Here is a 17,153-nt window from a genome sequence, read left to right as displayed (position 1 = left end):
GGCAGTGGTTCGTTCTGTTGTGCATAGGGTCGCTATGAGTCGGTATCCACTCAATGGCACCTACTAACAATAGCCCCCAGTACATTAAATATCAATAAGGTCACTCAGTGAACAGGTTTCAGCAGTTGCTAGGGTAAGACAGGCTGGGACGAAAGACCTACATGAAAACATTGGTCAGTAAAATATTGTGGATTCTAGCGGATCACTTGAAGATCAATATCAATACCTCAGACGGGCTGGTCTTGGCCATTTGAATCAATTATGTGGTTTTCTATGCCGGGAATGACAAATTAAAGAGTTGTTGTTAGGTACCATCAAATAGGTACCAACTCATAGTGACCTTATGTCTTACCCGGCCCTGCACCAATGTCAAAATCATTAAGCTTGAGCCCATTGCTGCTGCCACTGTGCCACTCCATCTTGTTGAGTGTCTTCCTCTTTTTCGCTGATCCTGCACTTTACCAAGCATAATGTCTTTTTCCAGGGACTGGTCCCATAGCCTCCAGACTTCTGGTTGGATAAGCACTGGGCTACAAACCAAAAGATCGGTGGTTCAAACCCACCAGCTGCTTCTTGGAAATTCTGCACAGGGTCACTGAGTTGAAATCAACTCTACTGTAACAACATAGTCTCCAGCATCACAACAACAAGCAGGCCACCACAGTGAGATAGGCAGAGGACTGGTAGCCCAGATGTTACTAGTTTAAAAGGTTACAACAGGTTTTTTTTCAACAGGTCTTTAGATTTCTTTTAAAGTTACTCTGCCTGTGTTCCTTGGGGAGGCAATTTAGTAATGGAAAAGGCTTGCAGACAATTCCTTGAATAGCTCTTCATTGCAGTAACTTCCTGTCTACTTAAAACTTAAAGGACTGTTGTTACTGACTCCAAAAAGAAACCAAAAACCGCTGCCAGCAATTCAACTCACAGCAACCTTAAAGACTGAGAACTGCCCCCATGGGATTTCCAATGCTGTAATCTTAAAGCTCGGCACTTAACAACAATCTTAAGGAGCTCTGTTAGCTTAGTGGTTACAAACAGGGCTGCTAACCTCAAGGCCAGCAGTTCAAAACTACCAGCCGTTCCGTAGGAGAAAGATGTCAAGGTCAGCAGTTTGAAAGTACCAACCGTTACATTGGAGAAAGATGAGGCGTTCTGCTCCCGTAAAGATTTACAGCCTTGGAAACCCTGTGCAGGGTCACTGATTCTGAACTGACTCCACGGTACTTAACAAGAATCTTTACAGAAGCGAACTGCCATCTCTCTAGTGAAGTGACTGGTGGGTTTTAACAGTCAATTTTTGTTTAGAAAACAAGCACTTAACCACTGTGCCACTACTAATCAAAGGGTGTTGCAAGTGTTTTCATTTGTTTCTAAGGGCTTTATGTACCTCGTAAATGGCTCTGTAGTGAGAGAGACATTATTTCCCCACTATCAGGGGGAAAATCAATCATAGATACAAAAAAAATTCTATTAATGAGTACTCAGATAGCAAATACCTTTTAATTCCATTCTTCCACAAGCTTTTTGAAGTCTCCTGGTATTTTTCAATGAAATATACATAAACAGTTTGTCCCCAAACCTCAAAACCAAGATGTTTGATCCTGGATTGACAGTTGAAATCATCAAATATCTTCACAGTTCTGTCACACCATGTCACTACCTCTTCCTTCATCTTTCTGTATTACTTAAGTATGAATAAACAAACATGTTCTTTTTTCATGTTCAAGTGCAAATAATAAAGGTAACAAGAGCTCAGGCTGCAAAAAAATTAAACCAAGTATGGCTGGTGCCCAGTTGACAAGACCAGTTAGTTTGTGTACGGCCATGATGAAAAGTTCAGCAGCTTAGCTGTGCCAGCAGTGTGAAAAGCAAATGATCTGACAGTGGCAAAACTTGTTTTCTTTAAAAATTATTCAAAAGTACTCATGGTTCAGGTGGCAGTTTGTCACCAGAAAAATAAGTAGGAAATGAGATTCAAATTGTAACTGACTACACAAGTCCATTTAACTATGTATTGAACACTCAACTAAACACCCTGACTTAACTACTGTACAGGAGTTTCTTGAATCCCACATGGCTCCAGCCGGCCCCCATCCCAATTCTATCCACACTGGAGCTCTCAACGGAGTTTGCATACACAGTCTCCACTTCACACCTTAACATGACCCAGTCCTCACTGCCCTTGTCAACTTCACCAATTACCAATTCAGAAACAGGATCATGAATGTCAAGGAGAAATTAAGGAACTGTGCCAAACAGAAGGAAATTACAAGACTCAGTCACTCTCTCAAACTGCCCCATAGTCTGCCAAGGCTGTAAGCTTTATGGAAACAGAGGGCTGTATCTTTCTCCCTCCAAGGAGAAAGGAGGGTTCAAACTACCAGCCTTTCAGTTCACAGCCAAGCGCTTAACCACTGCACTACCAGGGTTCTTTGAAGACTGTCGTTGTTGCTAGATGCCATAGTGACCTTATGCACAGCAGAACGAAACACTGCCCGATCCTGGGCCAACCTCGAGCAGCATAATGAAGACAAATGACCTAGATGAGAAGGCTAACATTTGAAAACTGGCAAAATGTGAATGGTGACAAAGGGTCTATGGGAGAAGTACTTTGCACTGTTCTTGGTACAAGTATGTTGTTGTTGTTGAGTGCCGTTGAGTCGGTTCCGACCCATAGCGACCCTGTACAAGGTTTCCAAGACTGTAAATCTTTACGGGAGCAGAACGCCTCATCTTTCTCCCGCAGAGCGGCTGGTAGTTTCGAACTGCTGGCCTTAAGGTTCACAAACCAATTCGTAACCACTACGCTACCAGAGCTCCTTGGTACAAGTATAAAACTGAAAAATAAAATCACACTACTTTGTAAAGTTTAGTGCTGGATAGTGTCCTTTTATTTCCAACTGTTGAAAATTCTTCAGGAGGCTGTTCTAACAGAGAATGGAATTGCCCTAAATAATGTTTAAGCTATAGTAAGCACAACTATTTAAATGCTCTATCAAGAGCCTAAGGGAAATATTTACTTAGGGACAGCATTGTTGTTGTGAAGCCAAAACTGAAATGGCTATAAAAGCAGGACTGAGAATGTCTTGGCTCCAATAAGGGATGTAGGTGAAGGGTTGAGGGCAAAGGTCCTATGCAGCAAGAGCCTTCAATGAGATAATAGACAAGTCTTCATCAACCGGTAAAAAGGAACTCTTTCAAGTGGCTTCATTATTTTCAAACCTCTTTTTCATCCCTTGACACCTCAGACAAAACTAGTAAGCTTAAATTCCAACTACTTTTTTCTTCTTTTTGGTATGCACTATTAAAAGCAAACTTCCAGTTGATTAAATGGGATAAAATGTAAGCCATAATTAGTCTTTCATGAACCCTTTCTACTCCTGTATAAATCTCCCCAAACAGGAGTTTAAACAATGAGATGTCAATGGCAAAATAGCAAATCAAGGAAGGCAAAACTCAGATTTTATCAATGAAAGCCTAAGTTTTGAACATTTCGTTATACAGGTTAAGTACATAAAGTTCTGACTCTACGGCCTTCCTTGGGTTAAGCAAGCAGGAGGCTTGTGCACACCTTAGTACCTGTACTTTTCCACCCGGGTCAGACAGACGGAGAGACCGGCCCACACCACCCGGTCCCCAAGATCCTCAGGAGGCAACACTAAGGCCAGTCGATATCGCAAAGCAGCCACAGAAAGGCAGTTTATTTGTTAATAAAACCCACTCAAACAAACAGCCAATCATCTTCAGGTTTGTGAAACTGCAATGACAGACCACATTCATTTTTATTTCAACATTTAAAATATTCACAGATGAAGTGGTATTTTCATTGATTTATCCATGGAAAATGTACCAAAGTATACAAGCATTCCACAATTACAGTTACATACTGGTGACTATGTGACTGTCCCAAGAATTGGGACTGGAAAAACACCACTTCCAAAAAACTTTAAATGTTTCACTGGATTAATTTCCACAGAAAACCAGCTTCCAAGAATTTCAGCTGAGATACCTAGGTATGAAATCAGCACGCTTTGGAGTCTTTCTCTTTGCCCTCCACAGCCAGGCCAGGATGCACTTTCTGTCCACGTCTCTCGGCAGTTTTCTCCTAGACGCACTACGTCCACAAGGTGATTACAGCATCGATTACAGCATCGTGACTAGCTAATGAGGTAGGGAGTAGTTTCTAAAATAAATTCTCAGGTATTATTGAAACAAATCACAAGAGAATAATTCAATTACCAAGAGGATTTTTGGGGGTTTTTGTTTTTTTGTTTTTTTTTAAGTGGTTGTTCTTTCAATAAAATTCCAAGAATATTAAAAACTGGCCAAATGCTGCTCATATTTCAAAAGATTAAGAGGAAAAAATGCCCTGCTACTGAGGATACTCAATGGAAAATCTGAATACTGGCACTAATGCCAAGCTTTCTTCTTGAAAAAACTTGAGCACGATATTTAAAAAGGAGAAACAGAAGGCATAAGAACCAACTTTTTTTTTACAGTGCAAATTGTTCAATCTCATCTTTTCCTACACAAAGATTTTCTATATATTATGTGTGCAGTAATTAAATGAAATTAACAGTCCACTTACCATATTCTGCCAATAAAAAAAAACCTTACAGCTTTTAACATAAAGCTAAACGGCTAGAAATACCTTTGTAATAAGACTTCAGCACCATCTTTGTATTAACACATTAGTTTTAAATGTATACACCCCTAGTTCACACAAACCTAGGAAATTTAGCCATTATTTTGTCTTCTAATTATCCTTCCTTGTATGCTAAAACCAAGGCAGCTTCAATCACAAATCTCCCCAATTGTAGAGGATGTATACATGTTCCCAAATAAGTGAAAGAAAGTTATCAATTTACCATCTGTCTAAAATAATGCACTTGAACACTTTGTACTATTATTTGATGAACGCTAAAATACTAGGAAAGATTTAATTGTCCAATTATACACCTATATTAGGAGTCCTGGTGTGGCACTACACTGCAAGGTCGGTAGTTCAAACTCACCAGCCGTTCCTCAGAAACCCTGTACAGGGTCGCTATGAGTTGGTGCCAACTTAACAGCACTTAACAGCAAAACAAGGGTCACAGTTAAATATATTTAAAAAGTTGTGTGGTGTTAAGTGCTGTGGAGTCAGTTCTGACCCCATAGCAATCCTATATAGGGCTTCCTAAGAGCAACTGGTGAGCTTGAATTGCCGACTCTGAGGTCCAGCACATTAACCCACAGCACACCAGTTCCAAAAAAAAAGTCATAGAAAAGATATAAAATATACCTAAACAGAATAGCTGCTAGAAAGAAAACTGTTAACTTTACATAGACCTGGTGTGGTGCTGTACGGTAAGCAAGGTCAGTAGTTCAAACTCACCAGCCGCTCCTCAGCAAACTTATACAGGGTCACTGAGTTGGAACCAACTCAATGGCACTTACCAACAATACACAGCGCCTCACGATGGCTCTGAAGTCAAGTTCCTGACTGATCTACCACAAACCGTTCTGAGCGCAGGAATCAAGCTTGGTAGCAAAATAGTGTGACTCTGATATGGCAGCCCTTACTTACTAGGATAAACCATTTGAGATCTGCTACCAAAAATAAATTTGTTAACAAGATTTTTTTTACATACTAAAATTTCATTTTATTATTCTATCTAGAACTGTGTTCTTTCAATGTAATCAAAATGTTAAAATATTTTATCGAAGTATCACTTTGTGTCACTATATGATTTAAGTTTAGAGAATTCTTTTCTCTTTACTGCCACCTTCTTTAATTTTACAGTTCCCTTTACAAACATTCTTTCCTAAGGCACACCATGCCCTATTTATTGCTGTAAAGCCCCAGAAATCTAGGCCTCAATAAAGCAAAGTCAGTCTGCTGAAACTTAGTAATAGTCAGCCTAGAATGCCACTGTCCAGTAGACCAACTGCAAAATGACCAAGTCTACTGACACAAAAGCCAAAAACTACGTGCTCTTTCCACCACCCCCCAAAAAAATCACATTACCATAGTAAAGTTCAATATCTCTGGCTATATAACCTATACTCAATATTATCAAATAAAATGTTAGGCGAGAAAGCTTTCACAATTTTTATTAAACCCTACAGTAATTAATCAGTATCTCAATTTACAGACATCATCCTACGGTGAACATGTTTGTAAGTGAAAGCAAACCAGACATCTACGTCCTTGTTTTCTGTAGATGGAATAGGATAACACCTACACCAAACACTTACAATGACATACACTTGCTCAGTTTTCATACAAGCCACGGTGCTTATCAAACTACATAGCTCCCAATACTTAATGCAGCAGAATGTGATTGTAGTTCCCATGTATTTTAATTACAAGTGCCTTATTGCGATAGCTAACACTTTGACAGTTTCATTGACATTTGCAAACTACCATTAATATATTCAAGAGTAAAAGCTGAATTTGAAAAGATGTTAATAAATGAAAATGAAGTTACAAAAACAGAAGAGGTGAGGAAGTTACCACTGGGATAGGAAAGTCAAGTAAGTCTAGGCCTTTGGTTGGAAGAGAACAGAGTAATTAAGGATTTCCCAGATCAAGAGTTTACAAGTTAAACAAAACACAAATCCTTCTTCACGTAGAAGCTGAAACTCAAAAGTCTATAAACTGTGACGTTAGGCCTTAAACAGTACCAACTCTTCTGATGAAAAAAGGCCACAACAGTTAAGATTGTATTACTTGCCTTTATTTTACACTAGGTTAGTGGGCACAAGCAATTCTCCTTAATAAAGTTGACAAATCAGCTTCACTCAGAACATTTTTAATAACGCACATTAAAAAAAAAGTATTCATCTTACAAACTGTTCTGCAATCCAAATATACAATAGCTTGGAAAACAACGGTTAGAAAACAAAAGCCAATGTAAACAGACAGATTAAAACGACTAGAGCAGTACGGTTGGATACAGCTCTGATGTTACAGTTTCCTTACTGCGTCATCAATGTCCGAAATCTGTTCCTTCAGCTGACTCCACTGCTCGGGATTTAGAGAAATACCTAAAATAAAGTTTTAAAACCACAAGTTGAAAAATATACTTAAAGCTTCCTTGAGGACTTCTATACTTCTAAAGCATTGTCTTATAAAAATTAGCGCTCTTAGTGTTACACAATATTTAGTCTAACCTCCTACATATTAGTTGCCAATTAATTGACAAGTTCTTGAGCAGGTCAAAAGTAATTGGTACCAATCTTACAGCGAGTTTTATTTCCAACATCACACCCTGCACTGATTTCTTCTTCTCTGGGAGAACAAATGGTACTTAAAAACTTAACTCACAAATGCCTGCCAACTTGTAGGTTAAGAGTCCAGGCCCCGATTTGGCAGGCAACACCCCATTTTTCTACATCCAGCTCCAACATTTGCCAAACACTTCCAGATACCTTCACTTCACTTTGGAAAGATCCCTGGGATGTAATCCAGACAGAACTTCCTAAAGTGCTCTTTAAGAACACTAGTTAAAAGAGCATTCTGATATGTTTTTATGGTTCAAATCCAAGTCCATCAATAGCTGCAAGCATAAAAGAATTACCTCACTTTCTAAAACCTCTATTTCCTCACCAGTAAAACGGTACTTACATCTCAAAGGGTTGTTGTGAATAATTAAACTCAGTAATTTCAATGATGAATTTATAGTACAATACTTGAAAATTAAGCAAACACTCAATTAAAAAATCTGAAACCTATCTTGCCTATTTAAGGTGCAAAATCTTATCTTTTCTATGCTGTTTACTTTTAACTTCCAGTAATCACCTGGCCTCTGAAAGTAGCGAAATACATCAGACTAGGAAGATTTCATTAATTTTACAAAAAACTGTTCAAAGGCCATGAAATTGACACGGAGAGAGATGCACTGAGACAACACCTAGACAAATTTAAAGCGAATACAACTGCTTTAGTCAATGTTTGCAGAAACAAGAAATGAAATCTGGGCATTGGCTATTCTCAGACTTGAGTGGCCAAATTAAGAAAATAATCCAGGAGTAGGCAGAGCAAGGGAGTCCTAGTGTAGCACTGTGGGTTAATGCACTGGACTGCAGTCGTTTGAAGCACAAGGTCAGCAGTTCAAGCTCACCAGCCGCTCCACGAAAACCCAATACAGGGTCGTTATGGGTCAAAATCGACTTGACAGCACTTAACAACAGGAAGAGCAAGAAAATGTTGAAGTGCATGAACAAACAGCACCTTTTAGGTACCTTTTAAACTGAAAAGAAAATGAGATATTAGTCACTAACAAAGGATCATCTAACTACCCAAATATACTTATTTATGCTGTAAAAAAAAAAAATTCTTTTATTAGGTGAGCCATGAAGTATGCATCCACACTAGTGAGATTTGAACTGGCTGAAGCACGAAGGGAAGGACCCTCTTGAAGGAGGCAGTCCTCAAAAACAGCCGTTAGATGACCAAAAGGAAACACTATAACCAGGAATTCCCATTCGTGATTTTAAAACTTCACAGGTAGTTATCTCATCTACTTCAGAATTGCTATTAATTTCCACGCAAATAAAAAAAAACACTAATTTAGCAGCCAATTAAAGTGTTACTAAGAATTTTACTCCACAAGAAAAAAAGTCAGGCACTGTGGGATAAAGTGCTAGACCGCAAGGTCGATCTGAACCACAACGTCAGCGGTTCAAACTCACGTGTCACTCCTTGAAACTCTAGATAGGGTCGCTATGAGTCAGGACCATCTGAATGGCACTAACAACATTATAAACAGTTAGGTACCGTGTCCGAAATGACTACAGCAGTCAGAATGAACTGAGTGTGGATCTTCCTTACCTATATTTTTGTTGTTGTCAGGTGCCATCGAGTCGGAACCGACTCATAGCGAACCCATGCACAGCAGAACGAAACAATGTCCGATCCTGGGCCAACCCCACCACCGCTGCCACACTTGAGTCCATCAATGATGCCACCTGGCCAATCCATCTCGTTAGGGGTCTTCCTCTTTTTCTCTGACCCTTCACCTTACCCAGCATGGCATCGTTCTCCAGCGACTGTTTCCTCCGGACAATATGTCCAAAGTATGAGAGATGAAGTTTAGCCATCTTGGCCTCCAAGGAGCACTCTGGCTGTCCTTCTTCCAAAATAGATCTATTGGTTCTTTTGGCAGTCCATGGCACTTTCAGTATTCTCCTCTAACACCACAACTCAAAGGCATCAATTCTTCTACGATCCTCCTTATTCACTTATTACCTATTCACTTATTACTTTTTCACTTATTACCTATATAACCTGAGCATTATTTCAAGTTGCAAGTTAGAAAATTTCAAACTTAGTCCAACGTTATAATCAAACTCAGGACAAAAATCTCACCTTTTCTTCCTGGTTTCATTTCACCTTCCTGATCCATCCAATATTCTCTAATATCAATTAGGACTTTCCCTTTAAAGTCCCGAACACTGACATACCTCATTTTCCCAATCTGCAAAAGAAAACAAGTATGTAAAGAGATGCTCGTTTCAACAGTGCTCTCCATATTTATATTCACAACAGCTACAGTCACATCTAATGAGAAAATGACTGCTATCAAAATGGCAAGCAGAGGCTTTCATGCTCAGTCATCACCATTAAAAAATTGGATATAAACAAAACACACCTCACATTTCCCATTTTTTACATTAAAATCATTTGCAAATAAAATCTTACACTACAAATTACAACCAATAGTTGTAGGAAACCAAAGATCCAGTTAAGTACCTAAATGGTTTTGGCAATCATTCTGAATATTTACAAATACTTAAGATGGTTCCCTAAAATGCCTTCAATATCACAAGAACCATACTATTTAGGTTATATTCCTATGGAAATAAGTTAAGATTCTGAGCTGAAAGAACCAGAAGCCAAGTATCTATTTTAAATATTTCCTCACCAGTCAGGATTCTGCTTGAATCATTCTAGAGTTTGTAAAAATATATGGCACCAGAAACTCCTCCCACATGCTTTACTGCTCACCTGAGTTCAATAACTCATTGTAATGGTCACATAAAACTCAAAGACAACACTAGCTTTCAAGTTTATTATGTAAGCTAACAGGTCAGAAATGCTCAGGACAGCCTCATCTGAGTCATGCCCACAGACAAACCTTCTCTCTGCCTGGCCAATGTTACAAAGCTCGTTAAGGCTAACTGCCCACAGGACACACCACTCCACTGTAAGCCTCAACTTGATGGCACTGGGTTCTAACTCCCTGGGCCAGCAGTTAATTGTCTTGGAGAATCCTACTGTGTAAGCAAGCCTCCTACCCAAAGTCACTCAGCTTTACTTGCTCCATCAGTTGGAAGCCCACTGCTCTGTCTCTTCGTTCTGCTATGCTACTCCTCAGGTTTCACAGCTTTCTGTTCCTGGATAGAGTTGCAATGCACAGAATTCTCAGTCAACGTACATGCTCCACTCCTGAGAAATAGTAGTTAGATGCTATCAAATCTAATAGGGAGCCTATACACAATGGGATGAAACACTGCCCGGTCCTGCACCATCCTTACAATTGTTATTAAGTTTGAGCCTATAACTATTACCACTGTGCCAATCCATCTCCTTGGAAGGTCTTCCCCTCCCCTCTACCAGGCATATTGTCCTTCTCCAGGGACTGGTCCCTCTTTATAGTACGTGCAAAGTATAAGAGATGAAGTCTTGACATCTGCCCTGTTAAGAAGCATTAGGGCTGTACTTCTTCCCAGACATCTGTTTGTTCTTGTGGCAATCCATGATATTTTCAACATTCATCTGCAACACCATTAACTCAAATGGATCAATTTGGGAAATTTAAAGGTTACAATTCAGGATCAGAAATGCTCTAGACTCAGTTCTTCAGCAAGAGCAGCCTTCCCAGCCATGCCTGCAGACAAGTCCTCACTATCTGGTCTTGGTCTGTGCTCTGCTCCAGCAAGCTCTTTTAAGGCTGTCAATAAATGGCTAAAGGGCACAGCACTCTGCCATAAGCCTCAGCATGAAGGTGTCAGCTCCAGCCCCATGGGTCAGCCAACCTAGCCCCCTCAATTAAGCACCTGGAGGCATCCCGTTCCACAAGTGAGCTTCCTGGGCCTTATTTGGGTCAGGAAGCCCAATGTAGTCTTTGTGCTCTGACTCTTGGTTCTGCTGCTTCTCTGGCATCACAGCTTTCTGTCCCTAGATCAAGGGAGGTGCAATGGCAGGGATCTCAGGGCCCCCTTCACTCCTGGCTTTTCTTTCCTGATGGTAGCAAGCTCCCCTTCCTGCTTTGAGATGGCTCATTTTAAACCCAGGAGGATGGCAAACTGGCCAACACCCTTTTTAGAGTTGCAGGTTCTGCAATCTCATTGAGCCCTGTTAGCAATCATTCACAAGTGAATCTTATCATCTTATCACCACCTTCCCTCACCTTCTTTATCCAGGCCCATCAGGAAAAAATGAAAGGCAGCCAATCTCACCCAGTCATCTGATGGAAGCTACAAACGCCATATTAAGCAATTCACTGCACCACAGCCATGAAAACAAATTCCTTATAAAGTTTTGAAAGAAGATAGGTTATGAAAGAAGATGGGACGGTAAGAGGAAACAAGCAGGAAGTAGGATAAGCCATGTTACAATGTGGGAACTGTAATCAGTGACCTGCAACACATTGTGTAAGAACTGCCGAATGGAAAACCGGTCTCTGGTGTGGCGCTGTGGGTTAATGCGTCAGACTGCAAAGCCATTTGAACTGCAAAGCCAGAAGTTCAAGCTCACCAGCTACTCCTTGGAAACCCTATACAGGGTCGCAATGGGTAAGAACCGACTCGACGGCACTTAACAATAATCCTTCACCCAAATCACACTAAAGTAAAATATAAATGAAAACAAATTTACTTTTCTTATTTCTGTCAGTGAAATCTTAATGTCTGTGGTTCTTAAATTTAAACACAATCCCATCTGATTGCTTAATTCCTAGATCAGCATTTCCTAATCATCACTCCTGCATCTAGGCCCTATAGCCCGTCACATGCACAGCTGCTGCAGAGCTCTAACCTGCATGCCATCCCCCTCCCACTACCTCTTCCCCAAAACTGCCTTATGCAATTATGCCAGGATCAGATCTCCTGAAAACTACAGAAGAAACCCAAGGAAAGAAGTTACAGCTATCTCCTCATGATTTCATTAACCCCTCTAGTGCACTTATCTCACTTTACCCACCCACTCAGCCTTGTCGTTGTTAAGTGCCGTCGAGTCAGTTTCGACTCATAGCGACCCTATATAGGATTTCCAAGGAACATCTGGTGACTTCGAACTGTCAGCCTTGTGGTTCAACCAACCTCGCGGTTCAGTGCTTTATCCTACAGCACCACATATCCAGCCTTATCCCCACTATATATATATAAACATAGGGCCTATCTGACAAACCCATTCTTTGTTTCCCACCTATAAAAACCTCTCCAGGTAGCATCTAGTACCAGGCATACAGTACCAAGTCACTTTCTATATCTGGAGCTCTCAATCCAATCCTTGACGACTTCTGGATCTTATTTGCACTGTCTGAAGTAGAAGAAAACTACAGCCTTCTAAAGAATCCAGCATCATGATAAATTACATTCATTCCTAATAACTTGTTCTTACACATTTCAGTAGAATATTGTATCCTTAGTCAAGAGAACTACACTGTTAATATATTAGGAAATCTTAAATAACAACAAGAAGGTACTTCTTACATTTCCACAACTCATCATGCCAGATTCCTCTGGATCTGAGTGCAATGATCATTTTACCTGAAACATATTATCATCTCTGCTGCTGCTGCTCTGCTTAGAGGACGATAAGGCTCTTGAAGTTTCACCAGTTTTTTGCTTCTTCACAGGTTTTTCTGGAGCAACTTGCTTTTTCCTCTTCAACTTGAAAGAAAAACACAAAAATATGGTTAAAATTGGCACACATAAGGGTAAAACATCTCCAAGTTCAAAAGATTCCTTCCATTACTTAACAATTAAAAGACTAGATTATATTCATTTATTCATTAGAGGAAAATAGAGAGATTCTTCCTGGTATGGCACTGTGTGTTGATACAATGGACTGCAAGGTGGGTTTGAACCATAAGGTCGACGGTTTAAGCTCACCAGCTGCTCCTCGGAAACCCTATACAGGGTCACTATGAGTCAGACCTGACTTGACGACACTTAACAACATGTATGTTTACTTGTATTAGTTATTGTTGTTAAATGCCATCAAGCTGGTTCCGACTCATAGCAACTCTGTATAGTGTTTCCAAGGAGCAGCTGGTTGAATTGAACTATAGACCTTGTGGTTCACAGTCCAGCGCTGACCCTACCTACAACATCACCAGTAGTCAACAGGGGCATATCTCGTAAACCCTACATAGGGTCGCTATGGGTAAGAACTGACTTGCTGGCACTAGTTTCATTTGACAATCTAACACATATCTAATACAGTGCGTCCAAATTGTACTCTCAAGAAACTCAAAAGACAGGTCAAGCATTAAGGCGGCAGTAACAATCCACTTACAATTTCCTTTATGGCGTTGTTGGGGTTTGGCTGCTACTTTGGGGAACCACAGGTTTACTTAGGTTAGCTAATCAGTCAGAACCGATATACTAATTAGGAAAACAACCCAACCCATATTTACAGGATATTTATGATTTATGCCCTCCTCTCATATTCCAAAATGGAGTCCTGATGTTGTACTGGACTGCAGGTTGGCAGATCAAGCTCACCAACCATTCCTCCGAAATTAAATACAGGGTCACTAAGAGTAAGAACCAACTTGACTGCACTAGAAACAAAAACAACATATTCCAAGACAGATTTAAGCTAGTTTGTTGTTGTTGTTAAGTGCCGTTGAGTCGGTTCCGACCCATAGTGACCCTGTACAGGGTTTCCGAGGGTGTAAATCTTTACAGGAGTAGAAAGCCTCATCTTTCTCCCGCGGAGCGGCTGGTAGTTTCGAACCGCTGACCTTAAGGTTCGCTGCCCGATTCGTAACCACTACGCTACCAACGCTACCAGAGCTCCTTGTTGTTGTTAAGTGCCGTTGAGTCGGTTCTGACCCATAGTGACCCTGTACAGGGTTTCCGAGGGTGTAAATCTTTACAGGAGTAGAAAGCCTCATCTTTCTCCCGCGGAGCGGCTGGTAGTTTCGAACCGCTGACCTTAAGGTTCGCTGCCCGATTCGTAACCACTATGCTACCAGAGCTCCTTAGAGGATTTATAATTTAGCATACTGAAGAACCATTTTGTAGTGGGCACTGAAAATCAGCAATTCAAGCACTTTCTCATCACAAAAACAATTACTCAAGGAGGAGCACTGTTTGACTAGCATGCAAAATCACAGCAACATTTTTAAAGCAGTGTTATGAAAGTGTTAAAAGTAACCTCATTCCCAAATGAATGATTTAAGTTCCACTGAATCGTTCTGGCTCACAGTGACTCTGTATATAGGGTTTCCAAGGAAAGGCTGGTGGGTTTGAACCACCAACGTATCAGGTGTTGATCCTACAGCACTACACCAGAACACCCCTAAATAAGCTTCTTGTTGTTGTTAAGTGTTGTGAGTCAATTTCCAACTCACAGCAACCCTGTATAGGGTTTCCAATGAACAGCTGGTGGGTTTGAACTGCTAACCTTGTAGTTCCAAGTTCAATGCTGACAGCACCATACTAGAAGTCCCTGAACATCCATAAAATCCACTAAAGTTCCCAACCCAAACAGTAGAGGGCAGTCCCGTTCCTTCCTTCTCAGTGGAAAAAGGAAAGTAATTGTAAGTGCCTAAAGACTCTGTCCTGGTGTGGCGCTCTGGGTTAATGCGCCAGACTGCAAAGACATTTGAACTGCAAGGTCAACGATTCAAGCTCACTAGTCACTCCTCAGAAACCCTATACAGGGTTGCTATGGGTCAGAACCACACTTAACAACAACAAAGACTCTGTATAGCATAGTGGTTAAGAATCAGGCTGTGAACTGCAAGGTCAGCAGTTCGAAACTACCAGCTGTTCCACGGGAGAAAAATGAGGCATTCTGCTCCTGTAAAGATTTACAGCCTAGGAAACCCTCTGGTAGCATAGTGGTTACGAATTGGGCTGCGAACCGCAAGGTCTGCAGTTCAAAACTACCATCTGCTCCGTGGGAGAAAGATGAGGCTTTCTGCTCCTGTAAAGATTTACAGCCTTGGAAACCCTATGCAGGGTCGCTATGAGTCAGAACCGACTCCACGGCACATAATAACACCACCAAGTTGGTAAAACTAGATGAAGCAAAATACAAGGGGAATGCAAAAACCTTATTCATGGAAAAGTTCCATTATCTTGTTAATTCCATTTTCTACCAAGTTTTAGAAGCCCCTCATATATAGTTAACCTACATTTGTCTAACGTAGTAAAATATTAACTACAACTAGCTTTGCCTACATAACGCACACATGTCAATTTATTTAACTTACGTGCTTACAAAATTAAAAAATTATGAGACTAACAAGGGCTATGTGGCAAAGTAGTTAAAGCGCTCAGTTGTCAACCAAAGGTTGATGGGCTGAACCCACCCCACCAGTGGAGACTAATTCAGTCTTGGAAAGCCTGCGGGGCAGAGCCTGTAGGGCAGACTCGACTCCCCAGCACCGAGTTTAGACCTGAGACAAACAGCAAAACTGACCTTGGCTCAATAGTGAGAAAGCTTAGTCTTTACATCAGGGACTGAGTATTCCCTGTGGCTGCCACTTAAAAGCTCAGTAAAAATGGACAAAATGAACATATTTAAATGCTATACTGGGCACAATTTTTTAAATAAGATGCTCTCTGAAGCCTTATTTCCACCTTCCACGTGATGGATAATGTATTTTCTATTTCTCTATATAGTTGCAACTTGTCTAAGATATTCCCAGAAGCCCTCTCTCAGGCGTTAGTGAATACTGCTAACTGAGCTCAGAAACAACCATGTAAGCTTTATTTAGGAGGTAAAGGAACATTCTGAGTAGAAGTGACACTCAGAGAAGTCCAAGTTTGCACAAACCTTTACAATTGTCAGCCAAGGCTGTAAATGTGGGACTCGTCACTTCATGTTAGCTTTGCTGGGTGTTCATTTAACTAAGATTCAGTAACCCTTGTGGGGAGAGCCAACACCAATGGCTGTTAAGATGGCTGTGAAAATGAATATCTACATTTAAGGAATCCTGGTAATTTGGTCTCCAAATTAGTTAGATGCAAATGGTGATTTTGGTCTAATCTAATTCTATTTCCCTAGAATCTAGGGCAATTCAACCGAGGACTTGTCAAAGTGACTGCTTCAGTCTGATTTACTGATATTGTTGTGTGCCGTCAAGTTGGTTCTGGCTCACAGTGACCCTGTATAGGGTTTCCGAGGAATGGCTGGTAAGCTTGAACCACCGACCTGGTGGTTCAAATCGACCTTGCAATCCAGCACATTAACCCACAGCAGAATGTGGACGCTCTAAAACCATTCTAGACACTTCAGTCAAGAGGCCTAGAGGCCATCCACACTTCTAGATATACCCATCCAGAGTCTCACCTAAGACTGACATGCCTTTTACTACCCTTATGGTTCTGTGCAATTAACCACAAGGTTGATCTTGAGAAACCCATACTAGGTTGCTCTGAGTCAGAACTAACTGACAGCACTTAACACCACAAAACTGGAAGTAAGCAGTATTTATTGCTGAATTGTGCCACATAAATAACTGAAAAGCAGTCACCTTTTTGTCGACTTCACTATCAGAATCACTGCCAGATGAGCTTGAAGAAACAAGTTCCTTTGATTTAGGCATTCTGAAAGAAAAACACATTATGCAAGTAATTTATAAGCTGTTTGGTCCCCTTCACCTTGCTCTTCCCCCAAACTGAAACACAAGAACATGGTTCATTCTACCACGTTGTGGCAATGGAGCTATTACCCCTGGCTACAAATGCTAATGATTTTCATTTAGGATCTTCTACATTGAAAGCATCACAAGTAAAATGTTCCAACCCCACCAAAAGAAAGAACCGTCATACACATCTCACATACCTTCACTTCTGTTTTGCAAAGCCACAGGGTCTCTTTATGCTTCATTTTAGGAAGATTTGGTAGATTTCTATAGCTTATATGTAATTTACAATAATTCACTACATTTTACACTGGCTTTCTACTCTGAAACGTTATT

General features: G+C 40.6%; 1 protein-coding gene across 1 annotated transcript; it reads right to left on the bottom strand.

Annotated features, from left to right (window-relative positions):
- Nucleotides 1-6,700: 6,700 nt before the first annotated feature.
- On the bottom strand, nucleotides 6,701-16,778 carry SUB1 (SUB1 homolog (S. cerevisiae)). Its single transcript, XM_006873505.1, has 4 exons — nucleotides 16,707-16,778; nucleotides 12,760-12,882; nucleotides 9,356-9,464; nucleotides 6,701-7,032 (listed from the first exon to the last, which is right to left on the bottom strand). The coding sequence occupies exons 1-4, from the start codon at nucleotides 16,776-16,778 to the stop codon at nucleotides 6,953-6,955; spliced, it is 384 nt and encodes a 127-aa protein (XP_006873567.1). The 3' UTR covers nucleotides 6,701-6,952.
- Nucleotides 16,779-17,153: the final 375 nt, after the last annotated feature.

This window comes from Chrysochloris asiatica, unplaced genomic scaffold (genome assembly GCF_000296735.1).
Source record: "Chrysochloris asiatica unplaced genomic scaffold, ChrAsi1.0 scaffold00243, whole genome shotgun sequence".
Taxonomy (NCBI): Eukaryota; Metazoa; Chordata; class Mammalia; order Afrosoricida; family Chrysochloridae; genus Chrysochloris; species Chrysochloris asiatica.
The sequence above is the reverse complement of the archived record's forward strand: the minus strand, read 5'-3'. Positions and strand labels throughout refer to the sequence as shown.

Coding starts and splice junctions, on each gene's coding strand:
- SUB1 (XM_006873505.1), bottom strand. CDS start 16,778: ATGCCTAAATCAAAGGAACTTGTTTCTTCAAGCTCATCTGGCAGTGAT. Junction 9,465..12,759: donor GAGATGATAATATGTTTCAG/GTAAAATGATCA, acceptor TTTCTTTTGCAG/ATTGGGAAAATGAGGTATGT. Junction 7,033..9,355: donor AATGAAACCAGGAAGAAAAG/GTGAGATTTTTG, acceptor ACTTTATTTTAG/GTATTTCTCTAAATCCCGAG.